This window comes from Rhinolophus hipposideros, assembly GCF_964194185.1.
Source record: "Rhinolophus hipposideros genome assembly, chromosome: 10".
NCBI classification, from domain to species: domain Eukaryota; kingdom Metazoa; phylum Chordata; class Mammalia; order Chiroptera; family Rhinolophidae; genus Rhinolophus; species Rhinolophus hipposideros.
The window spans coordinates 52,801-70,591 of NC_138056.1; the positions used below are offsets into that span (position 1 = coordinate 52,801).

Sequence of the window (17,791 nt, forward strand, 5' to 3'; positions counted from 1 at the left end):
TGGAAACTAACGCCCACTGTGATGTATTAGGAAGTGGGGCTGTTGGGAGGTGATTGGGTCATGAGGATGGAGACCTCGAAGGAATAAAATCAGTGCTTTTATAAAAGAGATCTGTGAAAACTCCATCGCCCTTCCTGCCATGTGAGGTAACAATAGAAACAGGAGGGGGGTAGGGGGGGCAGTGAGGAAGATGACTTCACCAGATACACCTTGATTTTGGACTTCCCACCCCCCAGAACTGTGAGAAATAAATCTTGGTGCTTATAAGCCACCCAATCTGTGGTGTTCTGATGTAGCCACCCCAACACCTGCTGTGTGGTTTGGGGCTAGTCACATCGCCTCTCTGGGCTTTCCAGTGCGTGTATGGAAGAGGTGAGGGCCACAGGGACTCCTAAAGGATTCCACTTTAGGTCTCCATTAGATCTGGAGTATGAAATGGTTTCCCTCTGCCGGGAATGAGTGCCCTTCCCCCTGAAATCCACCATCTGTCAGCTGGACGGCCCTCACCACCAAGGCAAGACCTTCCTGAGGATCTGCCCAAATCTCTCGCTTCCTGAACTCGGTTTGTACTCCCCTCAGCCAGCGGGATGTCCTCTAAGGCAGGCTGTGCCATTTCCTTCCCAATCTAGAGTTGCCCCAGCGCAGGCTCTGGGCACAAGGGCTTCACAACCCCACCCACCCCCACCCGGCCAGGGTGCCCCCAGCCCGCTCTCCCAGTGAGTAAGGTGAACCCCGGGGCTGGCTGGGTAAATTCTGACCCTCCTCTTGTCTTTTCCAGGAATCCCAAGCTGAAGACACTACTGGCCATCGGAGGCTGGAACTTCGGCTCTCAGAAGTGAGGTGACCAGAGCACCTGGCCAGGGGTCAGGCCAGGCTGAGGGGGAGCGGGAGAGGGGCCTGCATTCCGGGGCTGACTTTCCTTCTGGGTTCCTCCTGGGAGGGCTGGGCGCCAGAAGCACCTGGTCTGAGGGCAGCACAGAGATTCTGGCCTCTTTCCAGGCCCCAGTCTCTTCCTCCATGGAATGGGTGGAGGGAGGGCCCCACCTAATCCCATGCAATGTCCAGTGTATGCACTTTTGAGTTCCTCCGGAAGGATAGCTTGTCTGATAATTTTCCTTCCACTTCTGAGTATCAAAAGCAGTCTGTGGATTAAGCTTGGATGTCAAAATATTGGCATTTCTAGGATATTTTTGATAATAGAATGGGTTATTTGGACCTAGATATTTTCTAGAAAATCCAGAATGTATGGTTCTAAAAATTCTAAACCAATATTTCTAAAACTTTTATGGCTTACGAGCCCTTTTGAGAACCTGATGAAATTTATGAATCACCTTTCTCAAATACTGCTTATATACAAAAGGTTCCTGGTTGGGGGGTTCCCGGCCATATGGACCCCACTTAAGAATTGCTGCTATTAATTAAATTGAAAAACTAATTTAAAATGCATTAAAATAGAAGCAATTCATAACAACATCAAGAACCCCAAGACACCCAGGGACTTCTTAGAGGGACATGGAGGAAGGGATGTGGGGGCTGGTTCCTGGGGCAGCTTGGGGATTTGCAAGAGCTCCCACCGGAAATAGCAAGAGTGCAGAGTCCTCCACAGATGGGAGTTAGATGAAAGTGACCAGGTTAACCCCCCAGGGAACCAGAAGAGCCGCCCCCGACTCACCGGCTGCCCTCCTCCTCCCCCTCCTCCTCCTCTTCCTCTTAGAAGCAGAGTCCTCTACTTCCTTAAGCTCCCGTGCTGGGTGACAGCTTGCTCTGATTCTCGGCTCCTGGACACTCAATGTTTGGGAGCTGGACACACTTCTAGAGTGTCCCCTTTCCTAAGCCAGGCCCGTAAGTTACCAGCAAATGTCCCGCAGCCTCTGACCGCCCTCTCCCCCCGGAAGTGCCCTTCTGGCCTGGACACCCGAGCACCAATATTCTGAGTAGTTTCTTGCTGGCCTCTGAGGAGAGAGCGGCCCACTGTCCAGTGCAAGGCAGGCCCATACTGCCCTTCGTCATCCCGCAGGTTCACAGACATGGTGGCCACAGCCAACAACCGTCAGACCTTTGTCAACTCAGCCACCGCATTTCTGCGTAAATACAATTTTGATGGCTTCGACCTTGACTGGGAGTCCCCGGGAAGCCGGGGGAGCTCTCCCTCGGACAAGCATCACTTCACAGCGCTGGTGCAGGTAAGGCTGGAGGTGGGTCACCAGGGGGCCAGAGCTGTGCCCCACAGGGCATGTGGGTGCGGTTCTGCCCCCAGGGTCAGCGGCTTCGTGCATTTACATAGCACAGACAGGCCCCTGTTTCAGTGTTCAGATTCCCGACAATGAACGTCTGCTTGGGGCCCTTAGCGGCCAGCCGGGTCCCTGCCTCTGTTCACGCTGAGCTGCCCCAGAGGACCTGACCGGTGCTTTCTAGCAGGAAGCATGGATCTCAGGGAAGGAATGCCTCCTTCTGAGTGCAGCCATCCCTGCACGGCGAACGTACATAGATGCTGGATACAAGGTGGACAGAATTGCTCAGTGAGTCTCGGGCAGAGGGCACCGACCCTGTGTCCTCTGGGTGGGCGGGGCCGAGGGCAGGCGGAGCTCCCCGGGTGGGCATAGAGCAGGGGTTCACCTGCAAGGTGTTGTTCTGGGAAACCCCACTTCCACCGGCAAATCCAGGAAGGAGTGCCAGCTCTGGCTGTTACCCGTTTGTCCAGGTTCCTTGAGTTTGAGTCTTTGGCAGGAACGGTTGTGGGGCAGGGAGGAGGGTCCTGCAAAGAATGTTGACACAGCATGAACTCTTACAAAAGAAGCCACTTTGGTGCCAGCTCACTGACAATGTGACCAGACAGTGTGATACCTTCCTCATATGTCCCTGCAAGAACCATACCCGGCTTTCCTTTTGGGCACAGAAGGCCATGGGCACCAACAAATGTCCCAAACGAGAGGAAGAGTGCCAATTGCGATAGTGAATCCCACAAGTTAGCAAATGTGATCTCGGGATTTGCATGTCTGTGAGAATTATAACCAAACACCTTGCAGATCCACAGAATGTGGGGGTTTTCATAGAACGTTTTGACCATAGTTTTCCATCAAAAGAACATGCATCCTAGAAAGCTGAGGGATACAGGGTTCACTGTTGTTCCCAGCAGCGACACCCAACCTGAGGGGGCCGGGGGCCTCCTGGAGGGCCAGCACCATGGGAGGACGGCGCTTGGGCTGCATTTGCTTAAAGATGGGTGCTGTGCAGCAGGAGTAGGTGCTCCTAAGAACAAGGCACTGGAGATAAAGCCCGATGTTGCAGAAAGAGGCAACAAAGGCCTCATGACAGGAGGGCTGCTGTTGGGATGCATGAAGGGTCCTGCCTCACCACACGAGGGAACACCAGGTGAGTGCCTGGAAACAGACGGCTGGTAGCTTTGGTGACGGGCATGTGTGTAGTTCTTCTGAAAACTCTAGTTTCTCAGGGAGAAACTAGAGCCAAGGCCCAGAGGTTAAGACAGGAGGGCAGGGTGACACATCGCCCTGGGCTTCTAGACTCATGGCAGCATAAGGACCTGCCCAAGGTGAGGTTGGTACATCCCACCGAGCTGGCAGGTGTTGAGGAAGAGGGGACATCTAGTGTCTGGTGATGGCAGGAGGCCAGAGGCTTCCACTGTGAGCTGGGCAATGGTTGTCATGGTTAATCCAGGCCAGATGGTCGGGAAGCCAGTGAGGATGGTGGAGTCGGCCACACACCTGAGTAGCTACTGGACCCACACCAGAGGCAGTGAGCTGAGACAGAGGATGTGGCCGGAGGCAGGGGCCCCTGAAATCGGGGGTTAGAGGGAGTGCGCCTGTCGGCTGTCATGTGGCTCGGCCTTGACTGTGGCTGAACCAGCAGGTGGGGGGCAAGGGCCGAGGGCTACATGATGTCACCGAGAATGGCGGCTGCAGTGGTGAGTGCATCGGTGCTCAGATCCTCAGGCACTGTGACAGGCGCTATGACAAGATGTGGGCTTCTGCAGCTGACAGGCCAGGATGGGCTGCAGGAGCAGCGTCCAATGGCATGTGCCTGGGGAGCTGGGGTTTGGGGAGAAGGGAACCCACAAGCCCAGTGCAGCAAAGGGGTGCCCAGTCCAGCCCTGTGTCGCCAGCGTTCCAGAGTCAAGGTGGACAGAGAGGGCTGGGCTCACGTTTTCCACTGGATCCGGCCCTGAGGGTAGGCGTCCTCTCTAGGGGCGGAATGACAGATGTCTGGTCGCTGTGGGCTACTGGAGACAGAGCAGCAGCTATGAGGACAGAGCCGCGGAGTCAGAGGAGCTGAGGGGCCTTCAGAGCGGGAGCCCCAGGGACTTTGCCAACCGGGCTCAGGCTGCGCTGTGGTCCCGCCCATGCAGCCACATTGTTTTGTCACAATGATCTCATCACACGCCTTTTTTCTTGGAGTCTTGTGTGGAAGGAGGTGATGTCATCTTTGGTTCCATTTCATGTTAGCTTCCTTGTTTCCTCATTATACACAGGTGCCGGTGTGGGTGACAAGCTCTGTGTTCAGCAAGGCACAGGCCAAGGGTCTGGGGTCTGTGACAGACTCAGGACCAGGTGGAGCAAGGTGACGGTAGGGTGACAAAGGGACATGGCGACTTGTGTGGGGGAGGTACAGGTCGGTGCTGAATGATGGGACCACTGAGCTCCTGGGTCCCTAAGGGTGAGCAGGACGTCCCAGTTCCCTAGGCTGCCATCAGCCACCAGGTGGCAGCAGGGGACAGGAGGCAAGGCCACAACTCCAGACTGAGGAATGTCTGTTTGGGGGCTCAGATGTCCCCTTGCTCCATGAGAACAGGCCTGTGACACTCAGTCTCCCCCAGACCCTACACTTGCCTGGCTGTGCTGGCCACAGCTCTCAGGCTGTGGACCCTCTTCACTTCCTGAGGTGACACGGTGACCCTGCCAGGCCTCAGGGATGGCCCTGACCCACCCCTCAGGCCCTCTCAGGCCCACCTTCTATCCCAGGGACACTGCTGCCACTTGAGGCCTCTGGCGGCCCTGGGCCCGTCTCCCAGCAGCCAGATCCACAGGCCACAGGAAACCCCTCACCCCACCCCCGCTGCCACACCTGCCCCAACCGAGTTCTGCAGCCTGAGTCCTTGGGCTCCGAGCTGGATGCTGACCCCAGAGCCCGCCGCTCGTAACCACAGCCCAGCATGGCCAGAGGCCCTCAGCACCACAGCCCCCTGCCCTTCTTACTGACCAGGCTCACGTGGTCCTCACCTAGTCCCCTCGCCCCAGAGCTGTTGACCAACTGCCCCTCACACAGCACCCCCAGCCCCTCGGTACCTGCTGGAGGGGTGGAGATAAGGACACACCCTCGCCAGACCCGCCTGTGCTCTCACTGGCCAGGTCCTGATGGGCAGGTGGGCCCGCCCCTCCAGGTGCCGCCCAGGAGGCATAAAGCCGGGCGGTGGAGGCAGCTCACAAGGAACCTGGCCATGACGGGGAGCAGTGCCCTGCTGCTGGCAGCCCTCGCCTTGCTCTGTACCTGCGGTGAGTCTGGGCCCCGCTGCACTTCCAGACCTTCTGCCTGGGGGTCGACAAGGACCTATGTGCCACTCCCTGTGACTGGTGCCACCTTCCCAGGCACCCAGCCCTCCTCCCTCGCAGAACGGGGATGTGAGCAAACAAGTGGGCCCCGGCTCACTCCAGTCCCCACCCCAGCCCCAGCGTCACCACAAAGCCCAGTGTCTAGCCCGGCCTGACGCAACCCCAGGCCAGCCAACCTCACATAGAGGGGAAATTCCCTGGGCAGGGGCTTGACTTTCCTTCCCCTTGATACCAGGGAACCTGGAGCAAAGAAAGTCAGCTGAGATTAGGGGTGATGGGAGAGGCCTGTGGGCAGCTGAGGCGGGGTAACTGTGGGGGCCCCTAGGGCAGCGAGCGTGCTAAAACGATGGGGTTACTTGGGGCAGGTGAGCTGGGCATTGATGGGGTAAGTCTAGAGACCACTAAGTTGGAGACCTGGGGAGGTCTGGGGCTGGGGTAGGAGTACATACCCACTTCCTGGTGACATCTTGCCCCCACGGTACAGGTCTGGCCACAGGAGAGGACAACAATGAGATTTTCATGGACTTCCTACAAACGCTGCTGGTGGGGTCCACAGAGGAGCTCTATGAGGGCCCCCTGGGCAAGTACAACGTCAACGCAGGTGCCAAAGCAGCTCTGGCCGAGCTCAAGTCCTGCATAGACGGCCTGCAGCCCATGCACAAGGCGGAGATGGTCAAGCTGCTGGTATGGTGGCCAGCGGGACACCTCCTCCCTGAGGGCGGCAGCCCTGCTCCCACAGGCACCCCAACCTCCCTCAGACAGCTCATGTGCACCCAGGCCTCACTGCCTGCAGAGCAGCCCTCAGCCCCCTCCACACACACATGCATGCATGCTCACACACACAAGTGCACACGCACACACAAACACACAGGTGTACACACTGCTTCCCCAGGGCCCACCATCCCCCAGAGGCTGGGCTGGGACTGTTACCTGATGGAGCTGTGACTCTGCAGGGATCACCAGGTGGGACCCCAGCCCCTGGCCCACCCGTGTCTGCTTTCCAGGTGCAAGTGCTTGGTAGTGAGGATGGTGCCTAGTGGACCCCAGACGTGGCTACAAGCAGCTGCAGGACCAGCTACACAAGCCGCCATGGCCATGTCACCCCCTAGCCACTGCTCACGTATGAATTTATCCTCAAGCCCTTCACTTAATAAAGCTTTCTGCATCTCAGAGTCTGGCTCATCTTTCCCTCAACTACACACACAAGCACAAGGTCACACGCATGAAGCATGGATAAGCACCAGATTCAGCGGGCAGACACACCCCCCCCCCCCGTGGAAATCTTTCTGACGCCCTAGTAGGCACCTGGGCAGAGCAGGACGGATGGGAAAAGTCCACAGCCTGGGTGGGAGGCAGGGAGGCAGAAGCGCCTGCAACAGGAAGTGGCCCGGCTGGGTGACAGGCGGTGGGGCGCCCAGTTCCCCAATGGTACATACAAACAAAATACAGCACGGGGCCAGGGGCTGAGAGCAGTCTCTGTCCCCAGCCTCACCCAAGGGAGAGTCTGCCGGGAAGACAGCCCAGCCCGATCCCAAAGGGACCCTGGCTGAGTCGAGAAACAAGCACTGAATCAGGACTGGCCCGCCCACAGTGCACAGGACAGAGCAGGGTCTCGGAAGGTCCTACAGGAAGTAGCAGCTCCCACTCCCACCCTGCCCACCCACCTGCACCCTGGATCCCAGGACACCTACCCGCTGAACATTCCTGCTCCTGTCCCCAGGCTCAGGGGTCCCCACCGGGGCCAGGCTGAGTAGGTTCAGTTCTGGCTCTCACAGCCTTTGCTCCGTGGCCACCTGGCTCTGGGCCTCAGTGTCCCTTCTACTGCCCTCCATGCCTGTGTGTCCCCACTGCAATGAGCACAGCAAGTCCTGGGACCAGAGCCATGCCTGGCGAGGGTGGCGTCCCTCTGATAGATGCCATTGTCTCCATCACACAGCCAGGGATCTAGAACCCGCCATCCCACAGAGCCACATTCTAGAGCTCAGGGGCCAGGACCCCTCCCCAATTCTCAAAGCTCCCAGTGGGAGAGGCGGGAGAGGGAGACGCTGTCCTCTCTATGCTCCTTTTTTGGGAACCGAGGACGATGCAACAGGACTTCTGAGGAGGCTCGGGCCACGGGTTGCTTTGAGCACCGTTCCTGGACCAAAGAGGTAAGGGCTCCTCCACGGGCTCCCCTTTACTCACTGCTCCTTGCCCAACTGGCCATGCCCAGGATCCCGTGGGTGGGAGGAGCCTGGCGTCCTAGAGCCCCTTGGGCCAGTGAGCGCTGGTCAGTAAGGGCCCGAGGACATAACTCGTGGGTCTGATGCCCCTTGTCCTTGAGTAGGGGAGCATGAGGCAAACTCACGAGTTTAAGCGGAAGCTTCCCTTAAGTCTGGGTCTCAGCTTGAGACCCACTGAGCAGGCTGTGGCTGGCAGTTTGCCCATCAGTGGGGGAAAAAGCAGTGATGGGGGTGAGGGCCTGGAGCCTCCCAGCACTGGGTCATCCTCTTGTCCCTGGACAGACCTGGTCATGGCAGAGGAGATATGGGTGGGTACCTGGAGGCCCCATCGCCCCCGGGGGCCCATCATGGCTCTCTACAGCAGCCCTGGACCCAAGTACCTGATTCCACCTACCACAGGTCAGTGCCTGTGAGCCCAGGAGGGGGCTGGTGGGGGGGACAGGAGCCAGGTATTGGGTGGGGCGGCCTGGGCTGGACGAGTGGTCCTGGGGCTCATCCCCGTCTCCCAGCCCATCAACCCCTCTGGGGTCAATAGGGTGGGGAGAAGGTTGGGGGTCTGGCTCGAGGCTGCTCAGAGGCCCCTCCCTACAGGCTTTGTGAAGCACACGCCCACCAAACTGCGAGCACCTGCCTACAGCTTCCGTGGGGCCCCCATGCTCTTAGCAGAGAACTGCTCCCCGGGGCCTCGCTACAGTGTGAACCCCAAAATACTGAGAACTGGCAAGGACCTCGGCCCTGCCTTCTCCATCCTGGGGCGCTACAGCACCAAGACCACACTAACCCCTGGCCCCGGTGAGTGACAGTGGCCCAGCCTCCGCCAAGCCACTCTGCTGGTGGCCACTTCATGTCCATGAGCCAAGGGTAGGAGGGAGCAACATGTCCTCGTCCTCGTGAGAAAGATGAGCTGCTGACCCAGCACAGACTCTGAGCCATCTCAACCCAGCTGGGACCTGGGTCACACTCGGCCCCAGTCCCTGCCCCAGGCCTAGGTCAGCACTTCTACTCTGGGCACTCCGACCAATCCGTCACCGTCTGTGTTGGGGCCCAGAGGCCCCACACCTGCAATGCTGGGGGTCCTCTTTGAGCCCCCTGAGCTGGGCCGGGCACCTGCAGGGATGGTCCTGGCTCTCCCAGCGCCCTCTCTCCTCCTTCCCCCCAGGCGAATACTTTCCAGAGAAATCTGTCAGGCACGTGTTTGACTCAGCACCCAGCCACTCCATTTCTGCACGGACCAAGGCCTTCCGAGTGGACAGCACCCCAGGTCCACAGGAACCCCAACAGCCCGCAGCCAATGGGTCAGGGTTGGGGGCGGGGGGGCAGAGGGAGCTGGGGCAGCCGGTCTCCTGGAGGTGGAGACTCAGTGCCCTCCTGTCCGCAGGCCCCGCCGCCTACATGCTGCCGGTGGTGCTGGGGCCGCAAACGGTGGGCAAAGTGTCCCAGCCTTCCTTCTCCATCAAGGGACGCAGCAAGCTGGGCCACTTCAGTGACGACCTGCACAAGGCAAGGGGCGCCCAGCGGGAGCACAGCCCCCCCACGCCCACCTTGCCCTCCCCCCAGAACCCAGGACCCGCAGCCTGACTCCACCCTCCTGAAGCCCCTCGACGGTCCTCTGGGTGCCTGCCACGTGCCACGTGCCCGGGTCACGCTCCAGTGCCCAGCAGGGTTGAGCAGGGGAGGGCAAGCAGCAGTTACATGGGTGCTTGCAGAAGACGAGGAGGAGAAAAGTGAGCTGTGCGGTTTCTGCGGGCAGGGCTCGGGCTGCAGACAGAGCCAGTGCTGAGGCTGACGTGGGCCTGTGCCCGTGAGCTTGAGGAGCACAGCTGACCCACTACCCAGCCCAGCCCACGGCCCTCGGGCCCCCGGCAGTGTCCCTGCTGGAAGGGGTCTCTGTCACACACTCACAGAAGGGATGAGCCCAGGGGCTGGCACATGCTGGGGTGGCACTGCTACCGTAAGGTTGAGGTAGAGGGTCCCACAGCGCTGGGGTCAGCCCCACGGTGACTGTTTGGAGACAGAAGGGGCCTGACACACAGATGCAGTGACTCAGGACCTGAAATCCACTGTCCCACGCTGGCCCTTTGCCCTCGGGTCACACGGCCTGCCGGCAGAGCCTGTCTGAGCCTCTCTTGCCTCCCAGACCCCAGGTCCCGCAGCCTACCGTCAGACAGACATGCAAGTGACCAAGTTCAAGGCTCCACAGTACACCATCGCGGGCCGAGTGGAGCCCCCGGGGGACAAGACCCTCAAGCCAGGACCAGGAGCCCACAGCCCTGAGAAGGTCTGGGAGGAGCTGGGCCCAGAGGGGTGGGCGGGCTGCAGCCTGCAAGGCTCACAGTGCCCGGCCCTTTCCCCCGGCTGGCAGGCTCTGTGTGCCCACACACCAGTGACAGTTAATGCTCCTGAGCCCTCACCATGTACCAGGCTCTGTTCAAACCTGGCAGTGTGGCCTTCATGCTAGTCCTGGCCTGGGATTCAGGAGGGATAGTAAAGCCACCATCAGCAACTGCAGGCCCAGTGAGGGCAGAGCCTGGGTGGGGCCGGGCTGCCCACTCTTCTCACAGCCTCTTCTCTCCTAGGTGACAATGACCAAGCCCTGCGCCCCCATTGTCACCTTTGGCATCAAACATTCGGACTATATGACGCCCTTGGTCGTAGACGTGGAATAGCCTTGGTCCCAACCCGACCATCACCCTGAGACTTTCCTGGACTGTGGACTGAGCCGGCTTGGCCCCGCAGGGCAGAGCACGCTCATTTGGACAATTGTGAGGTTATTTTTTCTATGCTCCTTTCCCATTTGCTAATCTTGTTTCCTACTTGCCCACACTTAATAAATCATGATTCCATTAGAAATGGGTTTGTCCTGGGGGGAGCATCAAGCTTTTTGAGAGGCCCCCATAGGCTGCAGTGCAGCCATCAGTGCAGGAAGCCATCCTGGCTTCCAGGGCCAGTGGCCTGAGGAGATGCCCTCCGGCCCTCTAAGTCTGGGAGCAGACTCCAAAGACGGCCACACCTGCTCCTGTCCCTGCCACGAGCACTCCCCATGTGACTGACTCCCCCTGCTGAGAGGTGGGGGTCTGTCACTCCCCTCGAATCTGGGCTAGGGCCTGTGGCCACCCCAAATCGACGCATCATGACTTCTGATGCCAGGGCGTACAACACCCAAAGGAGACATCCTCTCCAGGACACCCCCAACCTTGTTCACCATCACAGCAGCAGCCAGGCCCTCAGCTCCCAGCGGCACTCACCTTCAGGTGATGGCAGCCCAGCCCTGCGGCCCCAGGTGAGGCCTTGACATCATAGAGCAGGGACAGTTTTTCCTGCCATGCTTGGCTCAGGTTCCAACCAACCAACCAACCGAGACATAAATCACTATTGCCATTTTAAACGACTAGGTTTTAAGGTGATCTGTTCTACATCCCAGATTACAGAGGAGGACATGGGCACAAAAGGTGGCATCTGAGCTGGGCCTGAGGGGTCTTTCTAGACGCTGTACCGAAGTCCAAGGTCAGGCCTTGACGTGGTCTGGTTTCAGCTCAGCCTTGGGGAGAGGTCACTCGGCGTGGGTGGCCCTGTCTGTGGCCCGTGGGATTGCCAGCAATGCTACTGAGTCAGCAGCTCACATTCGATCTGTTTAATCCCCGAGGAGATGCTTCTGGTGTCCCCACCGGAGTTACAGAAGCCTGGGCGGACGAAGGCGAGCCTGGGACTGCCCACAGGAGGGGTATAGGGACTGGGGAGATCAGAGAGCGGAGCAAGCGGTGTATAGCCCATCAGTGCCCACAGCCAGTCCGTGGACCGGGACTCCAAAGCTCCCTGAAGCCCCCACGGGAACAAGAACATCAAAGATTTCGTGTTTGCTTCCTGGAGAAGCTGTTTATTTTAATCTTGCTTTATGGGGTAGAGGCTGGCAGTCTGTCCTCATTTGACAGGCTGGGCCCCAGGTCCTTTTCTGTTTTACTGGTCTCAGGGATCAGTGTTGGCAACTGTACTTATCCACAGGCCTAGGTGCCAAGTGTACAGGGCTGAGCGGGAGGGTGATGGCATGTGGGAACCAGACGGCACGTGGGGGCGGCATCAGTCACCACGCCCCCTTCATGGTATTCATCCGAACACCATGAGAGTGAGAAAGTCAGAAGGGAACTGACACCCAGGCCGCCAAATGGCTGCAGAGCTGTGGAGACAGAGGTGGGGACAGAACTAGCAACGGGACTTCTCAGAGAGGTGGCAGAAAGCACTTCCGAAAGCCAGTCTGCGTTGGCAGGGCCAGTGGCAGTGCGGCCAGAGCAACCTGCTGTCAGGACATGGCGAGCCCAGGAGGGGGTCAGGCGTGTGACTGCCTGCGGTGACCAGCTGTACACACGGGTAGCAGCTTCCAGCTTGGTGAACAGTGAACAAGTCCCCGTGATGAGGGTTGACATGAGACAAGCAGAGGTCAAAGCCAAAGCTGGGGTGCGCAGGGCCACTGGGGAGAGAGGCAGGACCTCGGGGCTAGAATGTGGTGGGGGCAGCCATGCCCCAGACACAGCAGCATCTAAGCCGACCTCAGTGACAAGAACCCATGCTGGATGGGTGGGGACAGATAGGACAGAGCCCTCGGGAGCTCAGAGGGGGCCCTCCTTCCCCGGGGGCTGAGGGCCAGGCCACGACAGCAACCATGTGAGGATGGGTCGGGCCTGCAGAGGAACAGGGAGCAGCAGTGTCCAGGGCGGAGGCCAGAGCCCGACGGGGCGCAGCAGGCGCTGACAGGCACCAGGCTATGGCCACATGTAGGGCGATGGTGCAAGTGGATGGACAGCGAGCCACTCGTCTTCAGGAAGGTGCGTGACTGGGAAGGCAGAAGACGGGAACAAGGGCAGAGCTGACGGGGACCCCTTTTCTAACACGTGTTTTCATGTCAAGGGTGCTGGGTTCTCACTGCAGGGTGACAAGCCACTGGCCTGGCTGGGCCTGTGCTTTGCTTTGTGTGAGCCGGGGGCTGGCCATGTGGGCAGTAAGGGAAAGGGGAGCGGGGCGGGCATGTGCAGAAGCTGGGGGCGAGGGGGTGGCTCAGAGCTCATGCACAGCAAGGGGACACTCACTGTGGGAGGAAACTGCCCGTTGACCCTGAAAAAGTGACTTATGGGTTCCATGAGGACGGTCCATGCAGGGAAGCCCCTCCCTGTCCCTGCTTGACTCTGAAGTGCTAGATGGGCCCGTTTCTGCAGCCCTGCTCTCCTGGAACTACATCTTTGGTGCTGGAGAGATCCTAAGTTCTGACACAATGGGAGTTTCTGCTCACGGGTACACAGCTGCGAGATCCAGAAGGATGCGGGTCCAGTGCCGCCAGCCACGACTGCAGCCACTCCTTCGTCCACACCCCTGCCCTTCCCCGAAGGTCTGGCTTCAGGCAGAGGCCTGGCGGTGGGCCCGTGCTTGGCAGCCCGAGCCAGGAGTAACTTCCAGCCCTGGGCTGAAGACTCTCGGTTGGAGGAGATGGCGCTGAGTAGAGGCCCACAGCCGCAGCCGCTTCCTGTGTCAGGCCCAGGCACCGCGGACACCAGACGTGGCCTTACCAGACAAGGATAACCAGGCAGAGGAGCCATGAGACGTCAGAGCCAAGGGCCTGTGAAGGGCTGCTGGCCCCAAGCGGCCGTGGCCAGGATGTCCAGCTGTTCTGCTCAGGCACGGCTCTGCCAGTGCCTGTGGCACCTGAGCCCCTGCACACATGGGACCAGCCAACACAGCTGAGTCAGAGGCAGCCGTGGGCTCCTGGCCACACAGGAAGAAGATACCTAAGCCACGGTCATCGTTGCAAAGGAGTATTTTGTAGGCAGGTCCTCTGGAGCCCAGGACACCAGGTAGGGAAGACCTTGGTTGCCCGGGCACACGCAGAAGCCAGCTCCCACTGGCTCACGTCCTTGCCCTGGACAGGAGGTACGAAAGAATGAAGAACAGGACGACCAGACCCAAGGCCATGCCGCACAGCAGCTTCCGGTTGTCTCGCCCAGACCGCGCCATTGTGGAAAAGCGCTTCACGCTGCCCGTGAGCAGACCTGTCACGCTCATGAAATCCGAGTCCTGAGGAAAGAATCCAAGCTTGGTCACATGGGTGCTGCTGTAGTCACACAACAGCCTAGCCAACTGTCCCTCCATGTCTTTCCTTAAGGAAAGAAGAGTCTGTGAGACTGTGCCTTTCTGGGACTCTGTTCCATCCTTTGTTTACACCTCATGTCTCTCTGTCTGGTCCCCAAAAGATGGTTTGCAGCCAAAGACGGGTAAGATATCTCACGGGAGACACAACCTAAGCCAGGCGGAACCGAGTGGGGACCCAAATGAGCTGCCTTGGACAAATATGGGAAGGGGCCTTGCCTCCCCTTCCCCCTGCTTGGGAAAGTCTGTTGCCGGCTCTGGCTTTCCCCTTGCACCTGGTTCCACTTCTAGCAATGGAGTTGTTACAATGTGAGAGACTTGATCCTGAAAAGGTACCTGCTTTAAGTAAAAACATCCTGGGACCTTTGTGTTTAAAGACAAAGGGTGATTGGAATGAACATTTTCTGTTATGAGGTCTGAGCCTCACAGACCGTGTAAGAAACAATGTTGCTTTCATGCAGTTGTAGACCTATCACTAAAAACCTCCAGCCGGCTTTATTCTGGGCTCCAGCCCTCTGAGACTGAGAGACCCCTGGCCTTCGGAGAGATTTAACTGCATTAAGTCTCTGGTTGTTTCTTGCTTAAAAACTTAACCCAAACCGCCCCTTCTCGCCTCCTCACTGCCCTTGTTGCGCGGGACGTGACATGCTGCCTCCATGACCTGCCGGGGCATGGGGTGGGGGGCTAGAGCAGGCAGCACAGGGCAGAGCTGCCCACGACATTCATGTGCAGACCCTTACCATGCCATCCAGGTACCGGTTCTGCTCCTCAGCATCCCTATCGATGTCCAGGGCCAGCTGGTCAGGACAGAAGGGCAGGGTTAGGCCAAGGGAGACACACGGGACAGCGCCTGACCCCCGACAAGACCAGCATACGCTGCCAACAACCCTGCCACCACCAGAAGTCAGGTCCAGGTGTCACCTGGGCTTCACACAGGTGACCACTGCCATGGATGGGACAGAAGGATGGGAAGCACATTTAACCCTTCCAGGACTCTACCCTCCCTCTGATCCCACTCGAGTGCCAGGTGGAGGTGGAAGAGGCCACTACTGACCGATTTGAGCCTAGTGACTTTGGAGGCAAGGCTGTCGGTTATCCGCTTGTTCTCCCGGTCTAGAATCTCCTCCACAGCGCCGGAGCTCTGAGCTGAAAGAAGAGAGAGGCTGAGGCGTACATCCACCCGTGAGCCCTTGCCCCTGTACATTGGCCCTTTGTGGCCTCAGGGCTCCCACTACAATCCCATGTGCCCAGTGTCACATCTGGGGGAACGGGGTCCACCTGTTTGTTGAGCAGGTCCAGTTGTAACCCAGGGTCTGGTGCAAAGACGTCGCACACGAGACAGGCTGAGGACAGTGTGTGTGACCACCTGTTGTGTGAGTGCATGGCCTGAGCACATGTCCAGGCTGGGACGGGCAGGCACCCCAAGTGTACAACCACAAACAATTTCGTGAAACTGGCACTTTAGGGTACTGTGACACAATCTGTACCATCCCTCCATGGATGTCACCAATGGTGTACATGGGACCTGTTTTACGAGATAAACAGTAAACTGGTGGATGTAGGAAAGATATAGGAGAGGCACCCAGGGGGCAGCAGGAAGGTCCCTGCAGGGTACACCTGTGAACTGGGTCCTGGTGAGGTGACAAGTAACCAGAGAGCCGACAACTGAGCAGTTCTGCCCAAAACAGACCCCAAGGGCAGGGATGACATTTGATCAGGGTTGCGACCCACAGAGGGCGTGGCCGAGTGTGGTGCCTGCTGAGACCTGCCAGTGACTAGGGCTGGCCCAGGTGACCCGCAATTACCATCACATCAGGTGTGTGGAAACCCCCTGCACCCACTTAAGAGTGTAAACTTGCCGGGGGACAGAAGCCTCAACGGGACCCCTCTACCGGGGGAGCAGCCCCCGGAGTCACTGACGTGCGACCCCTAAGGACAGGGTGTTACGTCCCACCAGCCACTTCGCGTTCGCTAACCCCTAACGACCAAACAGCTCAGCAAAGCCGCCATCAGCACCAAGCGGGGCCCCGAGGGCCAGCGGAGCGCCGGGCCCCCGTCCCCACGAGGCCTGCTCCCGCCCGCCCACCACGCAGCCTGCGGACCGTGCGGACGGTGGGGGCCGCGGCCGTCGGGCCCCCCAACCGCGCGGTGCGGACGGGCGGGCGCACCCGCAGGGCCCCGGCGACCCCTCGGCGGCTGGAGCCCCGTCGGCCCGGCCCCGGCCCCGCCCGCCAGCAGGGTCTCCCCGCCGACGCCGGCCGGGCCCGCCGCCACCGGCTCCGCTCCCGCGCTCACCCCGAGCCCAGTCGGCCATCGTGCGCGGCTCCGGCCCCGGGCTCCGTGGACCGACGCGCCGCTGGCTCCCGCGACGTGGCAGTCACGGGAAGGGGCTCCGGCCCCGCCCCTTCCGCTCGGGCCGCCGGCTTCCGGACGGGCCGGTCGGGGCGTTGACGTACACTTGTCACTGTCGCCGAAGGCCGCGTCAGGTCCCCAATGGCCCTCACCCAGGCGACAGAGGGGCGGCGAAGTCCGGGCAGGAGCCGACCCGCCCGCTGCGACGCGGTTAAGTCGCAGGTTCGCCAAGTCCCGGCCCCAGTTAATGCTGGAGGGACGCGGCGCAGATCGGTGCCCGCCCGAGCGAGCGCCCCGGCAAGACGGTGGAGCGGGGCCGCAGGGAGGTGGAAGGGCGGGGACGTGTGGCCGCAGGAGCTGCCCGCTTTTGCACGCGGGCGCTGCTGACAACGGGCCTGGCGCGACCCGGACGAACGCTCGCCGCAGGAGGCACCGGCGGAGGGATCAGCTGCTGTCGTTAGTCCCGACGCAACGGGAGCCCGGGTAGCGGCCAGGCAGCGTCGCGCTTACACAGCTGCGAGTGGCGCCGCGCCGCACGTGGTCAGGCTCCGCCTTCATCCTGACCTCCCCGCGACCCTTTCTCCCCCCACGGCCACTGTCCGCCTTCCCAGGGGCTGCTGCTCCTGCCTCGCGTCCCCGTCCCCCACGTCCTTTCCTGGCTCACTTCTTATCGTCCGGTCTCAGGGAAAATGCCAGCGCAGAGCCCTTTGCGGCGCAGCACGCAGCCCAGACAGAATCCCTTCTCAGCAAGCCCCCACCCCCGCTGTTTGTAAGAAATCAGACCCAAGTCCCTTGTTTTACATTCTAATACACCAACTTTCTCGGGTATAAATCGGGCGCTCGGGCACCAGGTCGCCCTGTGGAGGCACAGCCAACTGCGGACGCTACTGGACTTGTCTACACCGGACCTCCGGTCACGTGCCCCTCAGCCGAGCCGGCGCCGGGAACCGAGGACCAGGACTGCTACCATGTCCGTCCTCCAGCTGCAACCCGTCGTAAGATGCCCCCGTAAGGGGGGCTGACCACGTAGTGCAGACGCCCTACCCTCCATTTCACCCTTTAGAACCGAGTGCCAATAAGCGGACGGGGAGCTGGGGTTCCTCCAGCGCAAGCCGCGGGCTCCAACACGCTCGCTTCGCGGCGCCCGCAGCGCAGGGCGGGCACGCCGCTCGCTTACAAGCACGCCCCTTCCTTTCTTAAGTCACAGCACTAGGACAGCCTGAAGTCCGGTTTGTCCGTTTTTTCTAGGCTGTCCCTGACGTTTGCAACGGAAGCTCCGCGAAGACAGGGTCGTGTGGGTGCTGTTTACCCGCATCGCGGCGCCCCGCATGCAGGAGGCACTCAAACACGTAACCCAAGTGGTCACGGGGCTGCAAAGCCCTTTTCACCTGCGCTTTCCCCGACACCGCATTCGTGCTGCGGCTCCAGGGGGCGTTGTTGTGCGTATGGTGGGGGCTTGGGGGCTGCGGCCCTCTCCTGCCGGGAATTCCGGCCCGAAAAGCGGGGCTGGTCACTAGGCCCCAA

General features: G+C 60.0%; 3 protein-coding genes across 7 annotated transcripts; 2 read left to right on the forward strand and 1 right to left on the reverse strand.

Annotated features, from left to right (window-relative positions):
- The first annotated feature begins 775 nt into the window (after positions 1-775).
- Positions 776-6,735, forward strand: SCGB1C1 (secretoglobin family 1C member 1). Of its 3 annotated transcripts, none has more exons than XM_081063360.1 (8): positions 776-840; positions 2,018-2,183; positions 2,307-2,519; positions 3,134-3,372; positions 4,203-4,581; positions 5,396-5,507; positions 6,049-6,248; positions 6,569-6,733. In XM_081063360.1, exons 5-8 carry the CDS (start codon positions 4,432-4,434, stop codon positions 6,599-6,601), a joined length of 495 nt encoding a protein of 164 aa, XP_080919486.1. In that variant the 5' UTR covers positions 776-840; positions 2,018-2,183; positions 2,307-2,519; positions 3,134-3,372; positions 4,203-4,431; the 3' UTR covers positions 6,602-6,733. The 3 variants fall into 3 exon arrangements, with proteins under 3 accessions (XP_080919486.1, XP_080919485.1, XP_080919484.1); XM_081063358.1 differs by having other exon boundaries at positions 782-840; positions 2,416-2,519; positions 4,487-4,581; positions 6,569-6,735; XM_081063359.1 differs by having other exon boundaries at positions 4,487-4,581; positions 6,049-6,645.
- Positions 6,736-8,076: 1,341 nt separating this feature from the next.
- CIMAP1A (ciliary microtubule associated protein 1A) lies at positions 8,077-10,452 on the forward strand (the record flags this gene model as incomplete). Of its 2 annotated transcripts, XM_081061849.1 has the most annotated exons (6): positions 8,077-8,185; positions 8,378-8,578; positions 8,946-9,047; positions 9,165-9,286; positions 9,924-10,064; positions 10,363-10,452. In XM_081061849.1, 6 exons carry the CDS (start codon positions 8,077-8,079, stop codon positions 10,450-10,452), a joined length of 765 nt encoding a protein of 254 aa, XP_080917975.1. The 2 variants fall into 2 exon arrangements, with proteins under 2 accessions (XP_080917975.1, XP_080917976.1); XM_081061850.1 differs by lacking the exon at positions 9,924-10,064.
- A 708-nt stretch (positions 10,453-11,160) lies between these two features.
- On the reverse strand, positions 11,161-17,662 carry BET1L (Bet1 golgi vesicular membrane trafficking protein like). Of its 2 annotated transcripts, XR_013994258.1 has the most exons (5): positions 16,211-16,546; positions 14,970-15,061; positions 14,656-14,712; positions 12,865-13,843; positions 11,169-11,957 (listed from the first exon to the last, which is right to left on the reverse strand). XR_013994258.1 is itself a non-coding variant. In XM_081063939.1 (4 exons), the coding sequence occupies exons 1-4, from the start codon at positions 16,227-16,229 to the stop codon at positions 13,676-13,678; spliced, it is 336 nt and encodes a 111-aa protein (XP_080920065.1). In that variant the 5' UTR covers positions 16,230-17,662; the 3' UTR covers positions 11,161-13,675. The 2 variants fall into 2 exon arrangements, 1 of the variants encoding a protein (XP_080920065.1); XM_081063939.1 differs by having other exon boundaries at positions 11,161-13,843; positions 16,211-17,662.
- Positions 17,663-17,791: the final 129 nt, after the last annotated feature.

What these genes read in the sequence shown, in the direction of transcription:
- SCGB1C1 (XM_081063358.1), top strand. Translation starts at nt 2,028, where the DNA reads ATGGTGGCCACAGCCAACAACCGTCAGACCTTTGTCAACTCAGCCACC. An exon ending in ACTTCACAGCGCTGGTGCAG is followed by an intron (nt 2,184 to 2,415) that starts GTAAGGCTGGAG and finishes GGTGCTTTCTAG; the next exon opens with CAGGAAGCATGGATCTCAGG. An exon ending in CCAGGTGGAGCAAGGTGACG is followed by an intron (nt 4,582 to 5,395) that starts GTAGGGTGACAA and finishes CCGCCCCTCCAG; the next exon opens with GTGCCGCCCAGGAGGCATAA.
- BET1L (XM_081063939.1), bottom strand. An exon ending in AAGTCACTAGGCTCAAATCG is followed by an intron (nt 14,713 to 14,969) that starts GTCAGTAGTGGC and finishes TGTCCTGACCAG; the next exon opens with CTGGCCCTGGACATCGATAG. An exon ending in ACCGGTACCTGGATGGCATG is followed by an intron (nt 13,844 to 14,655) that starts GTAAGGGTCTGC and finishes TTCTTTCCTCAG; the next exon opens with GACTCGGATTTCATGAGCGT.